A 21,699-nucleotide genomic window follows, 5' to 3' on the forward strand; every position below is an offset into this window, starting at 1 on the left:
TAAGCTCTTCAACTATATGAGAGAAATAAAGCATGGCTTATCTTAAGTGACATTGGTTAACTGTGAGAAGGAGCTATTCAGTCAAGACTGAATCCTCTCAGCAGGCTTGCTTCAACCCAATGTGAGCTGCTGTGTGCTTTACAGCTCCTACAGCGTGGTTCAGATTACACAGACAAATGGTTCCCTCTGTTCTTAAAAACCTGTGCCTGGCTGTTATCTGAACAACCGTGATACTGGGTTATTTTTAGCGCCTTCTGCTTGCCAGACTTTGCTATTGCCCAGCCAGTTTACAGCTTGCCATTCAGGTTTCAGCTAGATGGGTATCTTCTCTGCCCCTGTTGCAATGCAGAATTGTTGCTTCCAGGTTGTTTCTAGGAGTTTTCCTAGAGACTGGAACGGACTGGAAATTGCCCCACTTTCTCTGGGATGCCTAGACCTCACCCTGGACTCTTTCTGCCTAGGACCACTATGGAAGACTGCTTCCAAAATTCTCCGTGCTATCATAGCAGGTCTTCTGTTAATACAAGGGAAGAATTTAACCTCTTGCCATTAGACCTGGATGCTAACATTGGTTTGATTCTGCTTTTACCCATGGCATATTCGTGCCCAAGTCTCAGTTCTGACAAATCCTAGCAAAACAAGTGGAGTTTGTTGCTGGTGACTTCCTCCTGTATCGTTTTCCCCACTCATTGGCCAACCAGTAGCACTAAAAGCATGTCCTAATCTGGAGTAAAAAGCAAAAAATGAAAGCAGAATTCAGCCCATGTAAAAAGTGTCAGGTTTTATTCAGTAGCGGAACTGTGTTCCTTCCTTTTGCTACCAGTTCATCTGTTCTGTGAGGTGGAGGTATGTGGGGAGCTTTGAAGTACTGGCAAAGATGGATGTGTAAGGAGTCCCAGAAAGGGACCGATTCCTGTTGGCACATGATGTGCACACGTCAGGTCAGCCCAGTCATGGCTGACATGACCCAGGCTCATGTCAGCTCCCCAGGACCCTCAGCTACTCAGAACCAAAGACAGAGGCTCTATTTGAGCCCCGTGGAAACCTGAATTCTGCATGCCAGCTCGATGCCTGCCCACGCTCCCATTACTGCCAGTTTGCTGTCAGTAAGTGGTGTCTCCTCAGCAGAACACGACAATGCTTCCATTGCTCCGGAGTTCTCCCTCCCCAGCAGCCACCAGTGGTCTGGCGGGGGGGGAGAACTCCGTCTGAGTAGCAGTTTGCCTGTTGACATGTGGGTGTAAAAGGGGAAGAATATTATCCGAGGCTCAGTGCCTGCACTCCAGAGAAGATGGATTCTGTGGCTTTGTGGCATTCAGGCAAGTCTGACCACTTCTTTGACCATTTTGCCGATACCGTCGTAGATCTCATGAATAGGAGCATTGCACATGAAGGCGCTGGTGGTCACCAGCTTGTTCTTCACATCCACATGAATTTCAGTGACGTGTTTGTTCACGTGCTTGCAACCAAGTTCCTTCATGGTCTCAGCAGTCTTTGCATAAGGCCATCTACAAGGAGAAAGGAGAAAAAACCCTGTATGGGGAAGCCGTCATTACACAGAGCGATTTGACGAAGGCCTAGAGTGAAAAGTCTGTTGATTACAGAGAGATGGATGGTCCCTACAGAAAACCTGCTCACCAGGATCCAAATCTTTTCCAGTCAGAGGAGTTTCTCCAGGACTACAGAACCAGGAAAACCTCCAGATTACAGTGAGTTAAAAATCTGAAGTAAAGCCAAAATAAGACCTTTATGTTTCCACTATAGATGTTCCACTACTTACCTCTGCCCACTCCAGACTTTGTGTTTAGGTTTGGGGTTTTTTTTCACCAGCTTTCTATGAGTGACATTACTTCCTAGCCCTTCCTAGCAAAAGCCACTATAGTTCCTTCCCCACCATTGGGAGAATTCAGTCACAGCTTTCCCGTATGAGTAAGGACAGTTTAACTCCCTCCCTCTCTTAACCCTACCAAGTCTTGTGCAACCATCCTGTTCCTACCTAGGATCTGCTTAACTTTATGAGTCGGTGGTCTGGTGTCTTTTCTACCCTGGGACCAAGAGGTGCATGAGACAGGGTGCTACGTACATTGGGGAGGCATTGCTGATTCAGTGATGTCATGGTGTGATTTCATACCAGCACTCCAAGGTTACTTACTTCTCACACTCCGTGTCATGACCCACAGTCAGCTCGCAGCCTGGGAAGATTTTGGCTGCCAGCACTGGGGAAATGCAGCACAGGCCAATGGGCTTTTTGGCAGCATGGAATGCCTTCAGGACATCCTCCACCTCTTTGGAGATGATGCAGTTCTTGCCTTGGGTGGCCCAAGTACTCAGGTTTTTAGCTACTCCAAAGCCACCTGAGAAAAAAGAAACAGATTAGACTGGAAAATTAGTACTCAGGGCAGGATTTTTTTCAGTTATTACTTGGTAGAATGCTAAAATGGGTTTGGTGGATGGCAGCATTTATCCAATGTTGATAAAAGAATTAAAAACAGACAAGCTGAACCTTTGTGAGCTGACTGCCAGGAGATGAGACATCAAAGCACCTTTCTTGCTTCCATACAGAACTGAAGCGGAGAGCTATCAGTGCTCTGTTGGGTACTGTGTTTCACCCATCAGTTCTTTTCTGCATTATGGTAGAACATGCTGACAAGTTTTCACTTGTCTCAAATCCTTGCTCCAGGCCTAATCCATCCCCACTGAAATCACATAGTCATACTTTCACTAAAGGTGAATTGCCAGACTGACCAAGCTTTCTGCTTTTGAGCCACCCCCTTTCTGACCCAGCCTCTTCTTCTCCTGGTAAGAAGATAGGCATGTTGGTGAGGGAGGGGATAGTTTTACATCCAGAAAAAAAAAAAGCTCAGTAGGTGGTACAGAGGATAATTCAGTTGGCAGTTATCCGTCCTCTCCTCTTGGGCTAAGCTGCTGCGTTGCCATATCCTCTTTTAATTTAAGTCCAAGCTAGCATGCCAGTGCCAGCAGAGATGGAAGACATCTGTCCTTCCAGTCCCTGCTTCCAGCCTGGCTTCTTCTCCAGTGGCTCTGCCCAGTTCCTCTCCAGCCCATGACTCCCATGTCATTCAAGGCTTATGACATATCTAAGCTGTTCCCAGGACATTAGGCATGGAGACCCCGCGTGCTGTCTTACCTGGTATGATCAGGGCATCCAGCCCCTTGACATCCAGCTTAGCTAGATCCTTGATATTGCCTCTGGCTATTCTGGCACTTTCAACTAGCACATTGCGCTTCTCCTGAGTTGGCTGTCCTTTCACATGGTCCACCACATGCATCTGGTCAACATCAGGAGCATAAACCTCTGCCTGGGGAGGGAGGGGAAAGGTCTATTATCCTTCAGTCATGTATCCTAAGCATGTTAAAGATCATAGGTAGTGAATGAAAATGCTTGAGTTACTTTGTTAGGAAAGAGCTTTGCTGGTGAATGCAGTGACCTTCAGCCTCACCTGTATCTGATACGGGCATCAGGAAGGTTATTGTCATAGGGAGGAGAAAGAGAGAAAGAAAGGTCTTTTGTAGCTTCTGCACAGGAACATTTACCCTGATCTTAAAGGAATGAGGGTAGTGTTAGGTGAAAGCAAAGCAGCTAACCCACACTCTTGTTTTGGGGCCTGAGGTGCTGAAGAGAGAGCAGGGACTCCTTTCCTTCCTAGGAAAACGAGGTCTCCCAAAAGCCATTGGTGAAGCCATTTCTTAGAGGTTTCTACCCGCATCCCAATCAATCACCTTCACTGGGGCAGCCCCAGCCCTGCCCCAGCTGCCCCCACAAAGCCGGTCATCCCCTATGGCTGTTGACTACCCAGCAAGCTGCTGTCGAACCACATGCCCCCCTCAAAGACAGGACTTTGAGTTTCTTCTCCCCAGCCACTGTTTCCCCAAAGCCAGCATATTTCTTTTTCTGGAAGATCCTTACACTTCCTTCAGAACTGTTTCAAGCTCACATGCAGAAATTAAGAGTGGAGGGTGGCAATCAGATGGGTGATAGATTTTGGGAGTGCATAAGCTATGCAGTTCTGGGCACCACAATTTCAGAAGGATGTGAAGGTCCTTGAATGCATCCAGTGGAGGGCAACCAAGCTGGTGACAAGGCTGGAAGGAATGTCCTGTGAGGAGCAGCTGAGGACTTTGGGCTTGTCTAGTTTGGAGAGAAGGAGGTTGAGGGGCAACCTCATGCTCTCTGCAGTTTCCTGAGGGGGGGACGGGGAGAGGGAGGTGCTGAGCTCTTCTCCCTGGGATCCAGGGACAGGATGCGTGGGAATGGTTCAAAGCTGCGCCAGGGGAGGTTTAGACTGGACATGAGGAAGCATTTCTTTACTGAGAGGGTGGTCAAACACTGGAACAGGCTTCCTAGAGAGCTGGTCAATGCCCCAAGCATGTCAGTGCTTAAGAGGCATTTGGACAGTGCCCTTTACAACATGCTTTACCTTGGTCAGCACTGAAGTGATCAGGCAGTTGGACTAGATGATCATTGTAGGTCCCTTCCAACTGCAATATTCTATTCTATTCTATTATTCTATTCTATTCTATTCTATTCTATTCTATTCTATTCTATTCTTTGTTTCCTTAGGCAAGGGAGGGGAGGCGGAGGAAATAACTCCTGAGTTTTCTCCACGAGAGGTCCCTGCCGATCAAGGGATGAGTGCTCCAAGCCTGACAAATCAGGGTATGGCAGGAGGGAAGAGACTGCAGCAGCTCCAGCAGAGAAGAGGTGGCAAAATTACACACAGCACAGAAAAGGCTTGGACAAGTCTCAGCTTTAAGCCAAACAGAGAATGCACACTTTGAAGGCTTTGGAATTGGGTGGGCTGGCTCCGCAGCACATTTACATCACCACCGTGCCTTTGTATTTAATGGAGCAATTCCGATTCCCAGGAGAACGGCTCTGACCCAGATTTGTGGGTGGCTCAGAGCTGAGGATAATGTTACATAGGGCTTCTCCCCCTCCTCTTCCAGTCTCGCAGAGTGGCTATTGTGACTAATGGCATATTAAAGCGGCTGCTTGAGGGTCACCTTTTTTACCCCTCTTCAAGTTCAACTCAGAAGAACTTGTCTATTTTCAACTCTAATCTTTGGGGTTTTAAAAAGATGAATTTCAAACAGCCAGAAACAATAGTAGTCTTTTAAACAGAAATAACAACGCAGAAAAGAGGAGGTGCAAGCCAAAAAGAATAGAGAATGCTTTTAGGAAAGTTTGTTTCAGAGTTTGGATACACTCAACACAGAGCACCAAGCCAATCATCTCATACAGCAAAGCTGAGAGAGGAAAGCAGAGAGCGGGGAGTTCTCCATGCTCGCTGTAGCAGCTCCTAAGCTGTGCCGTTTGCTTTGACTCCAGTCACTTATGCTTTGCAATTACCCTAGCAGCAACGGGGAGCTTGTGATTTTGTCCGGCAAGCTGCAAAGCTCCTTAGAGAGAAGTACCTTCTGCAAGAGAGAGAGACTGAAAAGCAGAGCAGGGCAAAAGGAGCCAGAGATGGAGCAGGAGCCTGCCAGGGTGCCTCTTACCTGTGCCCCCTCCCTGCTGAGATGCACCAGCACAGCAGAAGACTCATGGATCTCACTCCCGTCGTACACCCCACAGCCAGCCAGCACGACAGCCACTCTCTTCCCCATGGTCAGAACCAGAGCAGGAGGATTCCCTGGAGAGCCCCAAATTGCTGTGCATCTCTGTTCACTGCCTGGAGTCTTTTATAGCGCGATCCCTCCCCCAGGAGCAGGTGGGGCCGGGAGGGTTGGGCTGAATTTCTTACTGGCAAGAAGGTTTTATTTCCAGTGCCACAGGCAGGGCATGTAAATATTATTTGTTTCCTCAACTGACTGCTCCCTTGCAGATCTTCTTCCCAGCACGTTGTCTCCAAAGCATCCCCAGCTGACATGACCTGTTCAACAGAGCAGCTGTGTTTTTACTTCTCAGCTATCATTTTGCATTCTATTTCAGACTAAAGTACCGAAGTCTTTGCACATAAGATGGTATCAAAGGGAGCCTGCTCAGAGCAAGTATTCAAGCCAGGGCATTCCTCTCTGTGCCCCTTTTTTTTTAAACCCTACACTGCATATGCAGCCTCAGTCTTTTAACACCAAGATTTCCTTGTCTGACCTTAAATATTCTTATCCTCATATCCCATCTCTCAAGAGCAGATGCTTTGCCCTCAAGTTGTAGTTATTTCCTGGCCTTTGGGTCCTGAGGTTAGAAATTAATAATTTGATACTTCATCAACAACACCATCTCTCCATTTGCCAGCAAAGTGGTACCAGGAATGGGCAGAGCTCTGACTTCTGTAGGGGCACATGGCCACAAGATTCACAGCGTGTGATGGGGTAGCTCCCTTGCTCGTGCAGAGACTTGTTCTTCCTTGTCCTTGAGATGCTCACACCTGAGATGGTTATGTACTTCTCTATTTCAGCTTTGCACTGTTGAAATAACTGTGGCCTGTTGAGGCTGTCTTGCCGTTCTTCAGAGAGCAAAACAATTCATGCAACATGGCTGAAGAATGTATTTCAGGGGTTATTTAGAAGAAATTTTCTTTGGGTCTCTTATATTTGGAAAAGACTTGCAGTACATCCTGTGTATAATGAAATAGTGTTTTGGCAAATTCGTTAGTCATAGCAGGCATGAGAAATTTACTCATGGCTAATGCATGTGACTTCATTTATTGTGTGCATCTCTTAAAACTAGTGATATCAGGCACCACACACTCCTAGCTGCTGCCTATACAAGCAGGAACAAAAAGCATGTGAGAAAGGACTCGCAGTCCAGCTAATCTAACACAGGCTTTTCCTTTCAGTTACTTTTATTACCCAGAACAGGAATTCAGCTGTAAGGTATGTGCAGGAAAGACCCAAAGCCTTTTCACTGTTGTTTGTTTGGGTATCGAAGGTATTCTAACTGTGGTTTAGAAATACATTATTTCCTCTTGCATGAAAAAACCAGCTGAATCATGCTACAACTTGAACAGAAAATTTCTTCCTCCTTCAACTGGTTAGAGAGCAGTCCCATTAATGATGGAACAAAGATAGCCAGAGGCTGATGATTTAAACAAACTTACTGCTTGCTGCAAGCTGCATCATTTAGCTCTGCCTGTTGCAAACTGACTGAGCTGGTTCCCCTTATTGATATAATTGTTTCGATGTAACTGGACAAACCAGGCTTGTTCCAATGCTTGCTTCCTCATGTAATAAGACCTATGTCAATAGACATATTGAACCTAAAGATCTATCTGCAATAGACATATTCTTGCTAAATAATACTTTTCAGCTGAGTTATTCCATTCTGTGTGGGAACGTCTGCACACATTACTGTAGAGACATTGGGCTTTAATATTAACACCTTGCTTTAATCTGCATTAATATTCTAGTGAAGATGAGCGTGAAGGAACCCTGTTGCCTCAAAGCTCTTCTTGAAGGGTGAACACAGTTAAAGATAACTGTCCTCCAAAGCACTGAAGAAACCAGGAAAGTTTGGGAGTCATTACAGGGATCCAGCTGTGCAATGGAAGCATGCCATCACTCCAGCTGGCTCAGAAAGCAGGAAGAGCAAGGTACTTTGACATTACCTGTGGAGCCTGACAGTCTGGGGTCGTTCTGGATGCTGCTACAGATCTAATGCCTCTTGGATGATCCTGGAGGCCTGTCGTTGAGCTCCAGTCTGTGCAGATCTAAGTCCCATTTCCAACAGCTTTTCTGTCCTCCAGCCCTGGCTGTGGAGCATGACTTATAGGGGAATATAGAGCAGGATCTGTCAAGAGCTTGTAGGGCCTCTGCAGAGTCATCCTTGACCAAGCCAGTAATATTAGCGTGAAGCTCTTTACACTGTTCTGCATCTTTTTTCTTGTCAAGAGTCTGAAAGTGGAATTTGCTTTAACTGGGGCTGATGGGAACAGGAGCTGAGTCCTTCACGGGAATAGGCCCTACACTGGTCCATTGCACACAAACAAAATGATGGAGGAATGTACGTAAGTGCAGGCAAGTGTTGCCCCTGTTTTCCAGCAAAGCTCTGTTAGCTCTCACAGAACAGTTCTCTGCCCAGTTCCCACATGACGTGTGACCCAATATCATCCCAAGGCCAGTGTCCACTGCTTTCTGCAGCCTCTCCTCCATTGGTAAAGACTGTTATGCCTTGATCACGATCATATTCTCCATGGGAAGCAGTAGGAAGCTGCAAGTAGGTCCGTCCTGTTGCCTTTGGGATACAACAGCAATCGTGGCAATGACTGATACTCGCTCGCTGCCTGCGATGCCTCCTGGAAAGCCATCAAGGATCCTCTAGATTTACCCTCACACAGATGATCTCCAGACTGCATGTTTGCATTGACACCTCCCTCATAAAAAACACTTAGGAGGAGTTCCACGTGAGTGTGAGCAGAGAGGCTGGATTCGATAGATGTGGAGTGATGCATGGACAGAAGTCACCTTTAAGGGAATGGCACTGAATCTGCCCAGGGTTTGCTCAGCACAGGACAGTGGTGCCAGGCATTCATAGCTGTGACAGGGACAAGCAGCAGGACCATGGCCAGTGTTAGGAGAAATAACTGGTCCCCAAGGAGCTCCTGGGCTTGCAAAGTACTTGTTTGCTCCAGCAAGATGGGTTCTTTACAAAACCTTAACTTTAACTGGTGTAATTTCCTCACTGGCAGTAGCAAAAAGGCAGTAATAGTAATAAACCCTCAGCGTTATTTTTCAAGTGTCCTTTTTAACAAGGGTTAATCAACAGTAAAATTAACAGGCCCCTGGAGGGAGCTACCAGCAGTCCATGCTGACACACAGACTGAAATTTATTGCAGCAAGGAACTCGTTTGCATTTCCTCCTGCGTGCAGAAAGGAACACTAACAGAAGATGTTTGTAGGGAAAAGGGGTGGAGAGCAGGGAGGAACGCAGGCCAGTGGAGTTGGTTTGGTTATAAAGAGCTAGGGAGGAAAGAGAGGCAGCATTTCAGCCCGCATCTGGGTCTTCAGCGGACTCTGCAATGGCAGATAGAAAAGCTGAGTCACTGCATTCCTCCATAGGGCTCTTGGGCATTTCCGCAGGTAGGGATCGAGTCTTGGCACGGGAGGATGGGGTTGGGACTAGCTTTCATGGACAACCCCCTTTTCGAAGGGGGCTAAAGAGTCTGTTTATTCTGAATCTTCTCTGCCTGGGTAAAGCTTTTAGATCCAGAGATCCCTGTGCCTATTTCAGCGGCCAAGAAAATATTTGTCTTGGCTTTAAAGTGCTGGCCTGAACTTTTGTACTTGATCCATCCTGGGTGGGAAGCAAATCAAAACTTTTTGGTAGTCATTTTCATAACTGATCTTTATTTGGATGCACTTTCCTCTCTTTTCCTTTTCTAGCTGTTTTCCCTGCAGCTCTGTTTTCTGTGTTCACTCCCTTTCATTTGCTCCTTCTTTGCATTTCATCTTTCTGAGTGCTGCCCCTTCTCATTTTTAGGCCAGTTTTCTGTAGGCACAAGACTTGTGCAGTCATCTGTAGAGTGTGTGCGCATCTGTCTGCCTTTTGTGTAACTGGAATCAGAGAGCTGATTCTTACCTTTATCTGACAACGGGGGAGCACTTTCAAACATGATTAAGTTCAAGTTTCTTAAAAGTAGGCACCCAGAAAGAGGTGAGACCTTGGACACAAACCAAGTTACAACACCCCCCCACCCCACCCCCCCAGCTCCTTAGATTTCATTATTTGCAGATCTTGTACTGTTATTTTTTCTCTATTCCCTGCTCTTGCCACTCTGGTTCTCTCCTGTTTTTGGGGGCAAAGTTTACAAGCTCTTTCTTCTCTTCCACCTCCCTTGTCACACACAGGATCACTCTTGCTGGCAGTGCATTTCTACAGTGTACCCAGAGCAGTCCCTCTGATCCCCAGCACAGCTCTAGGAGTCCTTCTGCTGATTTTATCGTCTCTTTTGGCATATGCAGGTAAGACTCAGAGGGTGGCCAGCTTCAAGTCTTCCCCCTTCTATATCTTTGCATGTATTTGGTCTGCTTTGCCAACAGGTTTATACAAACCGTGGCAGCCTTGCCAGACCACTGATTCATTCTCCTAGAGGAGTATGTCAGCACAGCAAATTTTTCCTTTATAGGCAACTACAGGAATCAATGTTAGTTTTGAACAAATGCTTTACTAGGATGTCTGAGAGTTTTAATAGACTGAATACATGATTTCTCTAAAAAAAGGTTCCCAGGCTTTCTGAGAGCACTTTAGGCATCCATGGATTGAAATGGCATCTCGATGTGTAAATGCCGAGATCTACTTATCTGAGAGAAAAAACCCACTGTCTATAAAAAAGTCCACACTTTTTAAAATGAATGTTGAGTTATTTCTCCTTTTTAAGTCAGAGTGATGAGGAAATGAAAATCCAAGATTTGATGCTGGTATTTTTTCCTCTACAAAGCAGACAGACAGCTTGGGAGAGACACTACATATTTTAACCAATAAAACATAGGTCTACCTCTTAGTCAGTGGTGACACAAAGCATTAGTAGAAGGCACTTAGAAGCAGCTGTATGGATGGAACCATATGGAATGGACCACTGGGCAGATGATGTTTCACAGTTGGTGGGAATCAACAGCCCCTTACCAAAGGCAGGAATTTCTGTGCCCCCTTGTTCCAAGAGATGCATACTTGTGTGATTACAGTCCTTTGTATCTTGGGGACTCAATCCGCAGAGCTCTTGCTTCCCTTCCCAACTTGAGTCTGGCTCACAAGGCTGTATCAGTTTGAGGAAGAAATGAAGCATAGGTCCATTACAAAGCTCCAGCTTGGAACGAAGCTTTCAGTTCTATCTGTGCTGATCAGTATCCTCACACCGTGAGGTGAGAAAGTGTAGCAGTAAAAATAAGGTACTTTGTGGTATTGTTTGGGGGTAGTAGGTGGGTTCCATTCAACGTGAAGTGTTTTAAATCAAGGTCTTTGCCATTTTGGGGATCAGGATACTGAACAGAATAGTTCTTGAGAAGGAATGAGTTTTGCAGTTCCTATGCTTCTGTCTCCTGAGAAGGCCCAGTTATTTATGGGGATCCTGCAGGTTGTATGACACTTGTGGCTCAAACATTGGACCTGACAGCTTACAGCAGGAACCAAACAAACCACCAGGCAACCCAAAAGAAAGAGGTGTCAGGACTTGATTTGCATTAATATATTAGGGTCTTGTTATTGAGTCTTGTAGGCATCATGAGGAAGATAAGATAATGGCTTGATGAACGTCAACTTCATTAGGGCAAACTGTATGTCAGGCCTGGCACAGTACTTAGTTGAAAGATCTCAAGTAGTTCGAGCTCTCCTCAGGCATTCTGATGAACACAATGTGTTGTGCTAATGGAGTCTTTACGGTCACGTCTACACAGTGTAATGGGGCATGGTGCAGACCTACCCAAACTTATGATAGCTCTGTCTAGTGTCATGCAGGACCAGTGCAGCTCCATGCTAGCACAGTGGTCATGCTTCAGACGCACCATGTGCCTATAGCACAGCTGCCTGTCCTAACTACCGCTTTCCAAAACCTACTGTCTCGAAATCACAGTTCTGTCTCCATTGTCATTGTTTCACAGGAATTCGGAGAAGCCTAAGAAATGCCTCCCTGTTCTTGTCTCTCTGCCTGACCATCTCAGTGTTCTGGTGCGGCTATGGAGTGGTCTTCATCCTGGGAGGCCAAGGAGTTTTGAATGACCCTGGTGATTTCCGCAATGCCTTGGTGCCTGGCCTGGTCACGTTTACTTTGGCACTACTCATTATTGCAGTGGTGGGCTTCCTTTGCAGAGAGGTCATCCTAGCTATGATTGCTTCTGCTGTCTCACTTGCCAGTGCTCATGAAGTTGCCATGCGTTACAGCACAGCTTTTGGTTCCTCTGCCGTGGCTTGCAATTACATGATTGTCTGCTTGGTTGGTGGTTATTTTGCTCTGGGAAGGATTCTCTATTTCCTAACCAAAGAGAAAATTGCCCTCCCTGGCACAGATCTGGCCAAGAAAAAGACCCACGAACAGATCCAATCCACCAGTGGCAGCATGAATCCTTTTGCAGTCACTGGTCTTATCCTGAACATGCTGTCTGCCAGTGTCTTTGGCTGTAGGCTCCTGGGCGTTACTGGCAAACTATTTATTGGTCAAGTGCCCTGGCTGTGGGCAGCTGGGATCTACCAGATTGGCATCTGCATTTTATCATACCGTGCAATGGATGTACTAATGGCCACATTCTTTGGTTTCACTTCCATCCTGAAATTTGCTAGAGGCTATTGCCTTCTGTACCCAATCTGGCAACCGGAGGAGCCATCTTTCCCTATTCCATTCCTGGTGGTTTTCTCAATTCTCTTTGTTGTTTTAGCTCTTTTTCTCACTCTTAAGAGCCCAGTGGATGGCCTGTATTTGCTGTTTTATGTGGCCTACTGCATTGCATTAGCTTGCCGTCCCAAGGGATTTTTTGAAGGTGGACCCCAAGGCGTGGATGTGGCCATCTTTGCGGCCTCAGCCTTGATGACTCTAATTCACCTGTACAATGTGAAAGCAAGTGCCAAGATCCCAACAGGGAAGGGCGCTGTGAAGGCTCTACTTGCTCGCAGCAGTTTTCTGAAGCTTCGTGAAGGGCCAGACCTTCATGCTCCCTACCTAGGGTATTCCAAGTACGCAGATGCAGAAGTACTTGGCTATGCATGCAGTGTCCTCGCTTCTTTTGCTATAACAATGACAGGGGACCCACAGGCTCCACTTGCTACTGTTGTAATTCCATGGGTAGTGGTAGCTGGTGGGATCCTTAAGCTTCTAGGCGGCTCAGTGGCCTTTGCCCGGGGTAAAACCCTGGAGAGCAGTGCCTTCATTCTCTATGCTGTCATGTGGATCATCTGGGGCTTGACAAGATATGGTGGCCTCTATGGCACTACCAGAAGCTTCCACGCAGCGGTAGGCATCATTGCTTTCATGCTCTTCAATGGCTTCATTGTCTTCTGCACGCTCTTCTTAAACTTCGCCTGGTTCTTTTACTCCCTCACTTTCTTGCTCATCGCTGTCAGCTTCTTGCTGGATGCCATCCATGCTCTTCCAGCAGGTTATGACATTGCTGCCACTCTCATCTTTGGTCTGGTCAGCTTTTACTGCTTCCTGTCTGCCCTTTTCAACAGCATCTTTGAGGGTTCCTGCTTACCAATGGGTAGACCCATTGTGCAGCTCAGTGGTGTGGGGGGAGGAATGACCAAGTGCCTTCACCTGCCCGCCAGGAAAGCTTCCTCAGTCAAGAGAATTGCAGGTAAGAGAAATACATAGCGTGTAATGTGGGGGTGGAGGGTAAATTCTGGGAGGTTTTGTAGCAGAACACTATTAAAAGGACGTTGTTCCAATCCAGATGTGAAAACCATGATAATCTGATGACATTTTGACAAAGTGGGCCAAGTTACAAGAGTCATTAGAAGCTAAATACACTATGGGGGAAATAGGACCGATTCCTTGATAGGACCTGGGTTTTGCAGTGAATTCACTGCTGTCTCTCCTGTATCATATCCATCTGCTCATCCAATCTCAGATCCATGTATCCTCCAGGCTGGGGCTACCACTGAAAGCTTTGTACAGAGAAAGTAGGGCAAATGCATGGTGCTTGCTCTCTCCGCAGGGCTGAATGACTTCTGGCCCTGATGAACACGGCCCAGAACTCCCCTAAATGCCAGATCTCCTCTTGGATGAATGCTAGAAAATGCACTGTCAGAGGAAATGCTTTGTTAGTTGGGAAAAGGAGATGAGAGCACTGAATTGGCTGTTTTGTCTGTGACAGCTCTTCCGTGAATTACAGCCCCTCACTTCTAGTCACTCAAGGGGTTCTGCCCTGTTCACATGCCAACAGATATCCTGAAGAATGGAGGGACTTGCGGCGTCCCCACAGATACTGTGTATGTGCTCGTGGCAGCCTGTAATCGGCCTGATGCTGTGGAGAAAGCTCACCAGTAAGTATTTCTTTTGCTGCCCCAGTGAAGGCTCTCTTGGCTAGTCTAACGAAGCATCTAAGACTTACAGCTGCTACTGAGTACTGGCTACAGCAGCCATTCAGAGCAATGAGACACATAGCTTAGCCTTCATGGGAACAACAAAGTGATGAGCTTGGGGGAGAAGATCTGATGAGGAAAGGAGATGGTTGAGCTGTAATTGCCTTCCAGGATTTCGAAGACTCCTGGCAGGTGATGGAGCCAGGTAGCTTGGATATCACAAGGAAACCCAAAGAAGTGGCAAACAGGGCAGGGGATTATTGTACATATTTAGAGGTACATATTGTCACAACCAAAACACTTCTCATGTTTAACAAATGCCTCTAGCTGTGCTTTTGTAAGCAGCCGGGACCCCTCATATTGGTGGGGTTTCCTCAGAACTTGGGCAACTGGGACTTCTACCCATCACTATGCAAGAAGCTAAAACCTCGGTCTGGAGTAGACATTCCTGATTGGGACTAGTCATTAATGTCCCTTCCTGTCAGGCCATCTGTTGAACAGTCCTACTTTTACTGCAGACTGGTGACCTGGGGCAGAACCTACACACCTTGTCTTAACTCTAGGCCTTGCCAACACAATTTCCTTTTTCAGCTTGAAAATAAATCCCCGTCTTACTTCCAGGCTCATTTTTCTTGCCTCCTTTCCAGCTCCAAGCGCCAGGCTCAGGATCGCCCCATGTCACTCTGGATTTCTAGCCTAAAGCAACTGGAACCTGCAAAGCATCTGTTCACCCCCCTCCTCTGGGACTTCATGGAGGCTGCCTGGCCATCTCCTATTAGCTTGGTGGTTCCCAGAGGTGAGGAAATGCTCTTACTTCAAAGCTCTCTGGAGAGCTTTGGCTTTGAAACTCCAGCTTTAAGTCACGTGTCCCTGCAACACCGCCTGTTCCGTGGCGATATTTCTGGTAAGATCATTCTGTTCAGACTGATGTACATCCATAACTGCTGTGCGACTCTTCCTTGTGCAGGTGAATGGGTGGACTTTCTGGGAATGAAGGACTCTGCTAAATACGTCGGTACCCCTCAGAGCATTGCCATCCGCATTCCTGACTGCTCTGTCACCACACACCTCATCGACTTGGTGAGTGGCCAGAGCACCCTTGTCCCATCAGCACTGGTGACCGTGCCTTGCTATTCCACTGTCCAGGGAGCGGGCTTGGTGTCCATCACTAGCACCCAGGTCCTCTGGCCTCCTGGATGGGAGAAGGATAGTGAGAGGTTGGAGCACTCCGTCAGCCCTCTTGGCATGTCACCTCTTCTCTCTGTTTCTTTTTTCTTTCCTCAATGAAGTGAGGATCCTAGCATGTTCAGACAGGTTTGGGGGGTGAAAAGTGCTAAAATAAGTAACTCCCGCAAGAAAAATATCATTAAGAAAGGGTGGGGTATGCAGGCAGCTGGTAGCTGATTTTATTGCAGAAAAGAGGGTAAAAAGAATAACAACCAGGTCAGAAAGCCAGGAAAGATGCAATTAACAGACACTTTGTCTGATTTCCTACGTAGAACACTTTTGTTGCAAGCATGGGCTTATCTGAAGCCAGAATAACTTCAGAAGGTCCAGAATGCGGCCAGAGGAACTGTGACACCCTGCACGTTCTGCTCATTTCTAGGAGAGATATTCTAGGTCTTTGGCATTTGCTATTGCTGGAAAACAAAATGTTCTTTCCTGATGAACACCAGTAAACCCCAATTCAGCAGGGTGTTAGTCACTTGTACACAGATTTGGTGGGATTGTAGTTGCCTCCAACGTAGGTGTCTCTACCTGGGTGAGTCACGCTGTGTTCTGTTTAGAGTCACAGAGACTCACAAGTGAACTTCAGAGTTCAAGTGATCTTTTTTTATACAGCAAAACCTGCTCAGAGCTTTTATTCCCATTTTTCTATCACCAGGTTGGCCCCATTGTGGTCACGTCGGCTAACCCAACAGGAGAGGCAGACACAACACACCACAACCAAGTGTATGCCAAGCTGGGGGATAAGGTAATCAGGGCTCTCTGTCTTTTCATTACGGCTGGTCCCAAAAGATGTGGGGATGGAAGAACGCAACCACTTTGTTTCCAGTAGGCAAATCAATAGATGATATCAAGAATCTGGGAAAGCAGCTCATTAAAAAAATCCAAAAAGTGTCATTAAATGGACACTCCTCATGCTGGTGTCATAGTGAAAGAACAGTGTAAAATACAGAACTTGATGGAAAACCAAAATTCATCTGATTTATACAGTATAGTCATTGCTCAATGAGTTAGTTCATCTTCCAACACAATGATATGAGCAACAAAAAAATGCTTCTTCGCTTACAAGCAATAAAACCACTGATACCTGAATGCGCCAGGGCTCCAGTAGCACTGAGCTGTCAGAACACAGGGGATTGCCATCTAAAGCTGAAGTTGATCTAAAACTGGTGCCAAAGCTCCAAAATATTCCTGGCTTTTAGAGCTTTCATAAGTTCTAGAAGTACAATGGTCATGGCCATTCAAATGGCTGTCTTTTATTTTACTGCAAAATCCTGAGCGTACTACATTTTGTATATTCGTGGCAGCTTATGTGAAGGCAATTTTAAACAAAAGGTCGTACAAATCTTCCACCTCTAACTCCTCAAAAATCTGGTTTTCTACACATTTGCTTTGTGGATGGAACTTCTTCAAAGCTCCTCAGCTGATGTAAACCTGTTTTTGCTGTATTGCTGACCTGCAGCCCATAGAGCTCTCTCTCCTTGCATTTATTGAATTCATTCATTCCAAAATCAGCCCTTAGTGTCAATACAGTGGGCTAGCAAGGAGCGGAGTTGTCTTTGATAATAATTATCGGCTGTTGAGAGGGGGGAAACTGCCCTCTCTTTTCCCAAGTGCCTGAGGGGAACTTGGTGTGAACTGCTGCTCCTCAGGTGGATGCAGTTCTGTGTGATGGGCCTTCTCCAGAGAACATTGCTTCCACCGTTGTGGACTGCACCAAAATCGACAGTGGAAACATAGGATTCTTCAGAGTTGGTATCATCCCCAAGTCTCAGGTAAAATTAATCTTCATTTTATTTCTGCTCCCTTTCTCCATCTCCATTAAGTGGGTTTCAGACTGGGGGTTTCCTAGTTCCATAAAGAGGTGAATAAATCTGTGATAGCACGAGGAGTTATCATAGGGTGGTGTGAAAGAGCAGAAAAACAGAGATCCATGTTGCCTGTGTCCTGATCCTGCCTCCGGACCACCACTGAACCTCTCTGCGCTAAGCACATTGCTGGGGAATGTGCAAGGTGAGACCGATTCCTTTGCAGAAAGAGCTCTGAGATCCAAGGTCATGGACCTCCATGGGGCAGGCTCTCCATTTACCCCTGTCCCAGAGACCTCTGAGCAGATGGAAGTGCTTAGTGTAATCCCAAGGCTGAGCCCAGACACATTGCTTGAAAAAGAATAGGGCATTATTTCAATAGCTGGAGAAGAAATTAGTACTTTCCTCTAATTACTAACCCACTCAGAGCTGTGTTTACTAATTCCAGGTGCTGCAGATACTGGAGCAGGTGCAGAAGAAACATGTATTGGTTCCGAACAGTGGCATTTGCACCACAAAAGGCCAGGAAGAACATGGGAATCACAGCCATGCTGTGCGCAACGGGGTGGGCACGGCTGCCTCGGAAGAGACGGCGCCGGCGCAGTCCCCCGGTGATGGCTGCGAGAATCACACTCGCCTCTGACTCCCCCGAAGGTCAAGCAGTTATGTGCTCATTAGGAAATTGTTTGCTGGAAAATGACATATAGGTCAAATTGGGGAGTGAGAGAGGTTTCCTAGCCGCAGGGGTGACTTATTCATCTTTCTATGGATACTGCTAAAATACTCCAGTGCAGAGCTGACTTGCAAACCACAGTCACCCAGAAGTAAAATTTTCACTTACAGAGGCTGCCAGCTTTCACTGAAGATCGGATGTGACCAAAGAAAGTGTTATATTGGTGACAGACTGGCCCCAGAGTAACAGGGCTTTATTCCTTTCACTGGGAGTTAATACCTTTGGGTGGGGGCACAGAGTAACGTGAAGTGTTTTATAATTACTTGTTGGGGGAAAAGCACCCCATGAAACTTGAAGTGGGAGGGGAAGAAGGGAAGATGTATTCAAGTACTGTGCTGGTGGATACAGTGGACTTTCTAAAATAGGTGAGGCAAAGCACGACCTCGGGAGCTGGGGCTATCTTCTGATATGTCTTCTCAAAATGGCTGTCGCAGAACCCACCACTAAAAAGAAATGCCATTATCTGAGAAGCCCTTTTCTGTATTTCACAGCCAGCGTGAGGGTGGAATTACCATTTTGATGACTCCAGTAATATCTCCTTAGAAGTGCTGGAGCATTACAGGAGACTGTCCCTTCCCATGTTATCTTAGGCAGAGTATGAATTTCAGGAGAATCATCTGCACCACATTTGAGGATGCTAGAAGCTGGTCTCTTCCCTTATAGCATAGCTGTACACATCTCACGGTGCTTCCTCCAGAGTGCAGATTTAGTACAGAGTGGTAGCTGCTGACCGGGAGGAGGAGAAAAGAGGTTTCAAACCAACGTGAGGAGTTTTCCTTAGTAAAAACTGCAAGGCTGCGCAGTTAGTGGCTTGTTTAGCCTCTGAAAACAGTTGATCTTATTCTTACCTGACTCAGGTGAAAGGTGCTGATTAAACTCCAGCTGAAACCAATGAATTAATTCATTGATTTCACCTGAAGTTCTGCTGGAACTTAAGCATAAATGCTGTGCAGTCAGAGGAGCTCAACCTCTATGAACTATGGCAAAATCAGGTCTTCTCAGCTTGTTCTTACAGAACTGGCTCTCTTCCTGCAGAGAAAGAAAATGCCAGATAATTAAGTTTGTTAAATAATTTTGCTGGTCTACTTACTGTATCTCTTTGGAGTTTATTAAAACTGATTTTTAGAAAGCAATAAAATATTTTCAATAAACAGTCATATGTCACACAGGACTGTGCTATCATCTGTGACAAATACCTGGGAAAAAAACCTCGCGGGTCAAAGGGTTATAGATTTCAGCATGTCGGCATTCCTGGCCATGCGCAAAGGATCTTATGAGGGAATCAAATTGTATCGCTTTCCAGGGTGGGGAATGGGCGGAAAAGAGAAGATAACTCTTAACATCAACCCCCTGGTGCCAGCTCCCTTGCTGAGGAGTGCTAATGAGCTCATAAACACCAGGGCTGGATTTTGCCCCTTCCCTTAACTCAGTATATCCCCCTCCCCTAAACACTGAAACCTGAGGAAGTGTGGTAAGAAGCGTTGATCTGGAGAGGTGCTGAAGCATCGCGAAGCCTTTTGCTGTGGGAAAACAGCCCTGGGTTAAATATACCAGGGATGCTGCTGCCCTGTGCTGCAAATAATGACACATTTTTAGTGTTCCTCAAGTTAAAAGTGGTTTAAAAAGCTGGATTCTTCATGAGAATCTTCACCATGGTGCTTGTTTCTTACAGGAATTCTTACAGGTCGGGGTATCAGTACACTGGGAGAACGTGTGGGAGAACCATTTCTCACTTTGCTGAGTGAGGTGCAAGACAGGGAGATATTTCATTTAAGTTCAGTCCTTATTTTACCCCACCCACAGCTCCCCTGTGTACAAGCAAACTGGGAAAAAATAGGTTAGGGAGGAAGAGACTTAAATGGGATGTTTCAGTTAAATCAAGGCAAAAACAATTTCTAATATTTCTAGAGTTTTCGCAACATTCAAGGTGAAGCAAAACATTTTTAAAGAGAAGTGGAGGGAGAAAAAAAGCTGCTGTTTTAAGTGGCAAATCCAAACCACTTCAGTCAGAAGATGTTGAGATAAACATTTGAACATTTCAGTATATTTGCTGAAAAATCACAGATCAAATCCATTTTGAGGTATTGACAAGAATTTATCAAATCCTCCCTCTAAAAATGTAGGTTTCGGTCAAAAAAGGTTGCCTAGGCCTCCTCCGAGGAGACCCTCACTGAGCCCTCCTGGTGCTGTTCCTCTCCTATCCTGCTTAATGGGAAGGAATTGCTCCGTCACAGTGTACCAGGGGAGGGGGACAGAAGGGACTTGGGGTCCTCAGACCTCCGTCACAGGAGGAGTTTGAAGTGACAGAGGAAAAGCAGAGACTTCTGAGAAAGGCCAATTTTGGTTGCATTGTCAACGACTTGCAGGCCTTTAGGCCTGAAAGGTCACCCTGGGAGACAAAATAATCTCATGAAAGGGACTCTTTGTGAAATAACCAACACTTTAATCCCACTGGGGTTGGAAACAACCCAGGAAGAAGGGCTGTCCCACCTTGATTTTGCCCTTTGTGGAGTCCAGACATCCGTCTCAATGGAAAGAAAAAAAAAAAAAGAATGGAAAATAAAGAAGTGTATTTTCTAGTTGCAGGAAAAAAACAGCTCACCCTTCTAAGAATAGAGCTGTGCCATAGGAACAGGAACTGAGTCAACGACATCTTCGAGGATGCGTGTTGGTATAGTGGGTGGACCTGATACTGGAGTGGGCAGAGTGGTTCAGAGAGGAAGGGTGGCATCGCAACCACCTCTTGAGTGAAACCAGCCAAGCAGAAGCCTTGACACATGCGCAGAGTCAGGAATGTCCCTTGACCACCTCCAACTTAAAGAAACACCAGGAACCGAGAGCTCCGCAGGGACAGAGCACTCTGCTCTTTGGCCCCTGCTCGTGAAATGTGAATGTCAAAGTCTGCCTATAGCTCGGGATGAGACATAGGGTGGAGGAAAAGGCAGAAACAAAGTCCTGCTTAATTGGGTGATAATCAGCCAAAGAAATCCCCTTTGATCTTGGCACTGTTGCGGGCACAGCATCTGAAAACACAACGCGCAGTGATTTTATGTCATACTCACCTTGCTGCATTCTTCCTGCTACTCCTTCCTATAAGATCAAGGGCCTAGGGTTATTGCTACAAAATTACAAGATAATCTGGTTTGTCGCTTTTGGGGGAAATGCCGAGAACAACAAAGAAACAGCATATTTCAAAATCCTGGGCCAGATCTTCAGCTGCTCCACAAAACACAGCTTGGATTTACACACCTCATAGCTGAGTTGCGGTGCCCAGCCAAGAGCCGGACAACCTCTAATGGTCTAGAGCCATCTGGGTGTCCCTGCTGTTCATGCCAGCTATAATACTGAATTTACGGAGCAGCTCTGAGCTGAGGTTCAGAATAAGTCAGAGCAGAGAGAGAGCTGGGTGACAGCAGCCGGGCACTTAACCAAATCAGAAAATAAGTTGTCTTTTGCTGCATGTCTCCCTCGTTGTAGTTCATGGTGCACCTGAAGTTGTCTGGTGTGGAACAGCAGTAGAGAATTTAGCTACCTAGTGAATAAAATTGATTGTGTAAAAAATCTTGTGGGAAAAAGCAGCGGTCTGGCAATTGAGCTTCTTGAGTCATAACAAGAATTAATGGGATTAACTTCCAGTTGTGATTCTGTCATATTCTTCCCTTTTGTCCCAACTAGAAAAGCATCCGATGGCTCCAAGACCTTCATCTCCTCTTTATGCACGGCACTGCCCTAACTGGGCCTGAGGAAGGAAAGGCGCTGTAGTAGCTGCATCTTTGGGCAGGGACCTGCGGGTTTATCAGATCACTGTATTCCCCTGCTCCATTTCCATGGTTGCTAGCATCTCACTGCCAACAGAGCTCACTTAATAACCAGCCACGTGTGTGAGGGCTCATGTTCACCTCGACGGCTCCATGGTGTTCATCTGGGACCTCTGATGGAGGCGACCCTGCACCTCCAGCTCTCGG

The 21,699-nt window shown here is 46.4% G+C and overlaps 2 protein-coding genes across 2 annotated transcripts; one reads left to right on the forward strand and one right to left on the reverse strand.

Moving 5' to 3' along the window:
* Positions 1–755: 755 nt before the first annotated feature.
* Positions 756–5,707, reverse strand: LOC104325261 (glutamine amidotransferase-like class 1 domain-containing protein 3, mitochondrial). The gene is made up of 4 exons (XM_009929828.2): positions 5,521–5,707; positions 3,149–3,320; positions 2,153–2,354; positions 756–1,508 (listed from the first exon to the last, which is right to left on the reverse strand). Exons 1-4 carry the CDS (start codon positions 5,626–5,628, stop codon positions 1,316–1,318), a joined length of 675 nt encoding a protein of 224 aa, XP_009928130.1. The 5' UTR covers positions 5,629–5,707; the 3' UTR covers positions 756–1,315.
* Positions 5,708–8,839: 3,132 nt separating this feature from the next.
* Positions 8,840–18,893, forward strand: LOC104325264 (uncharacterized). The gene is made up of 9 exons (XM_009929832.2): positions 8,840–9,039; positions 9,808–9,921; positions 11,554–13,239; positions 13,828–13,927; positions 14,614–14,762; positions 14,934–15,046; positions 15,852–15,941; positions 16,846–16,968; positions 17,450–18,893. Exons 1-9 carry the CDS (start codon positions 8,979–8,981, stop codon positions 17,642–17,644), a joined length of 2,631 nt encoding a protein of 876 aa, XP_009928134.2. The 5' UTR covers positions 8,840–8,978; the 3' UTR covers positions 17,645–18,893.
* The last annotated feature ends 2,806 nt before the right edge of the window (positions 18,894–21,699 follow it).

This window comes from Haliaeetus albicilla, chromosome 23, assembly GCF_947461875.1.
Source record: "Haliaeetus albicilla chromosome 23, bHalAlb1.1, whole genome shotgun sequence".
Lineage (NCBI taxonomy): Eukaryota > Metazoa > Chordata > Aves > Accipitriformes > Accipitridae > Haliaeetus > Haliaeetus albicilla.

Excerpts from the sequence above, each read along its gene's own strand:
- LOC104325261 (XM_009929828.2), bottom strand. The coding sequence starts at position 5,628 with ATGGGGAAGAGAGTGGCTGTCGTGCTGGCTGGCTGTGGGGTGTACGAC. Across the intron at positions 2,355-3,148 it reads GGATGCCCTGATCATACCAG|GTGGCTTTGGAGTAGCTAAA; the intron begins GTAAGACAGCAC and ends CTTTTTTCTCAG. Across the intron at positions 1,509-2,152 it reads CATGACACGGAGTGTGAGAA|ATGGCCTTATGCAAAGACTG; the intron begins GTAAGTAACCTT and ends TTCTCCTTGTAG.
- LOC104325264 (XM_009929832.2), top strand. The coding sequence starts at position 8,979 with ATGGCAGATAGAAAAGCTGAGTCACTGCATTCCTCCATAGGGCTCTTG. Across the intron at positions 14,763-14,933 it reads TAGCTTGGTGGTTCCCAGAG|GTGAATGGGTGGACTTTCTG; the intron begins GTGAGGAAATGC and ends TTCCTTGTGCAG. Across the intron at positions 16,969-17,449 it reads GTATCATCCCCAAGTCTCAG|GTGCTGCAGATACTGGAGCA; the intron begins GTAAAATTAATC and ends TACTAATTCCAG.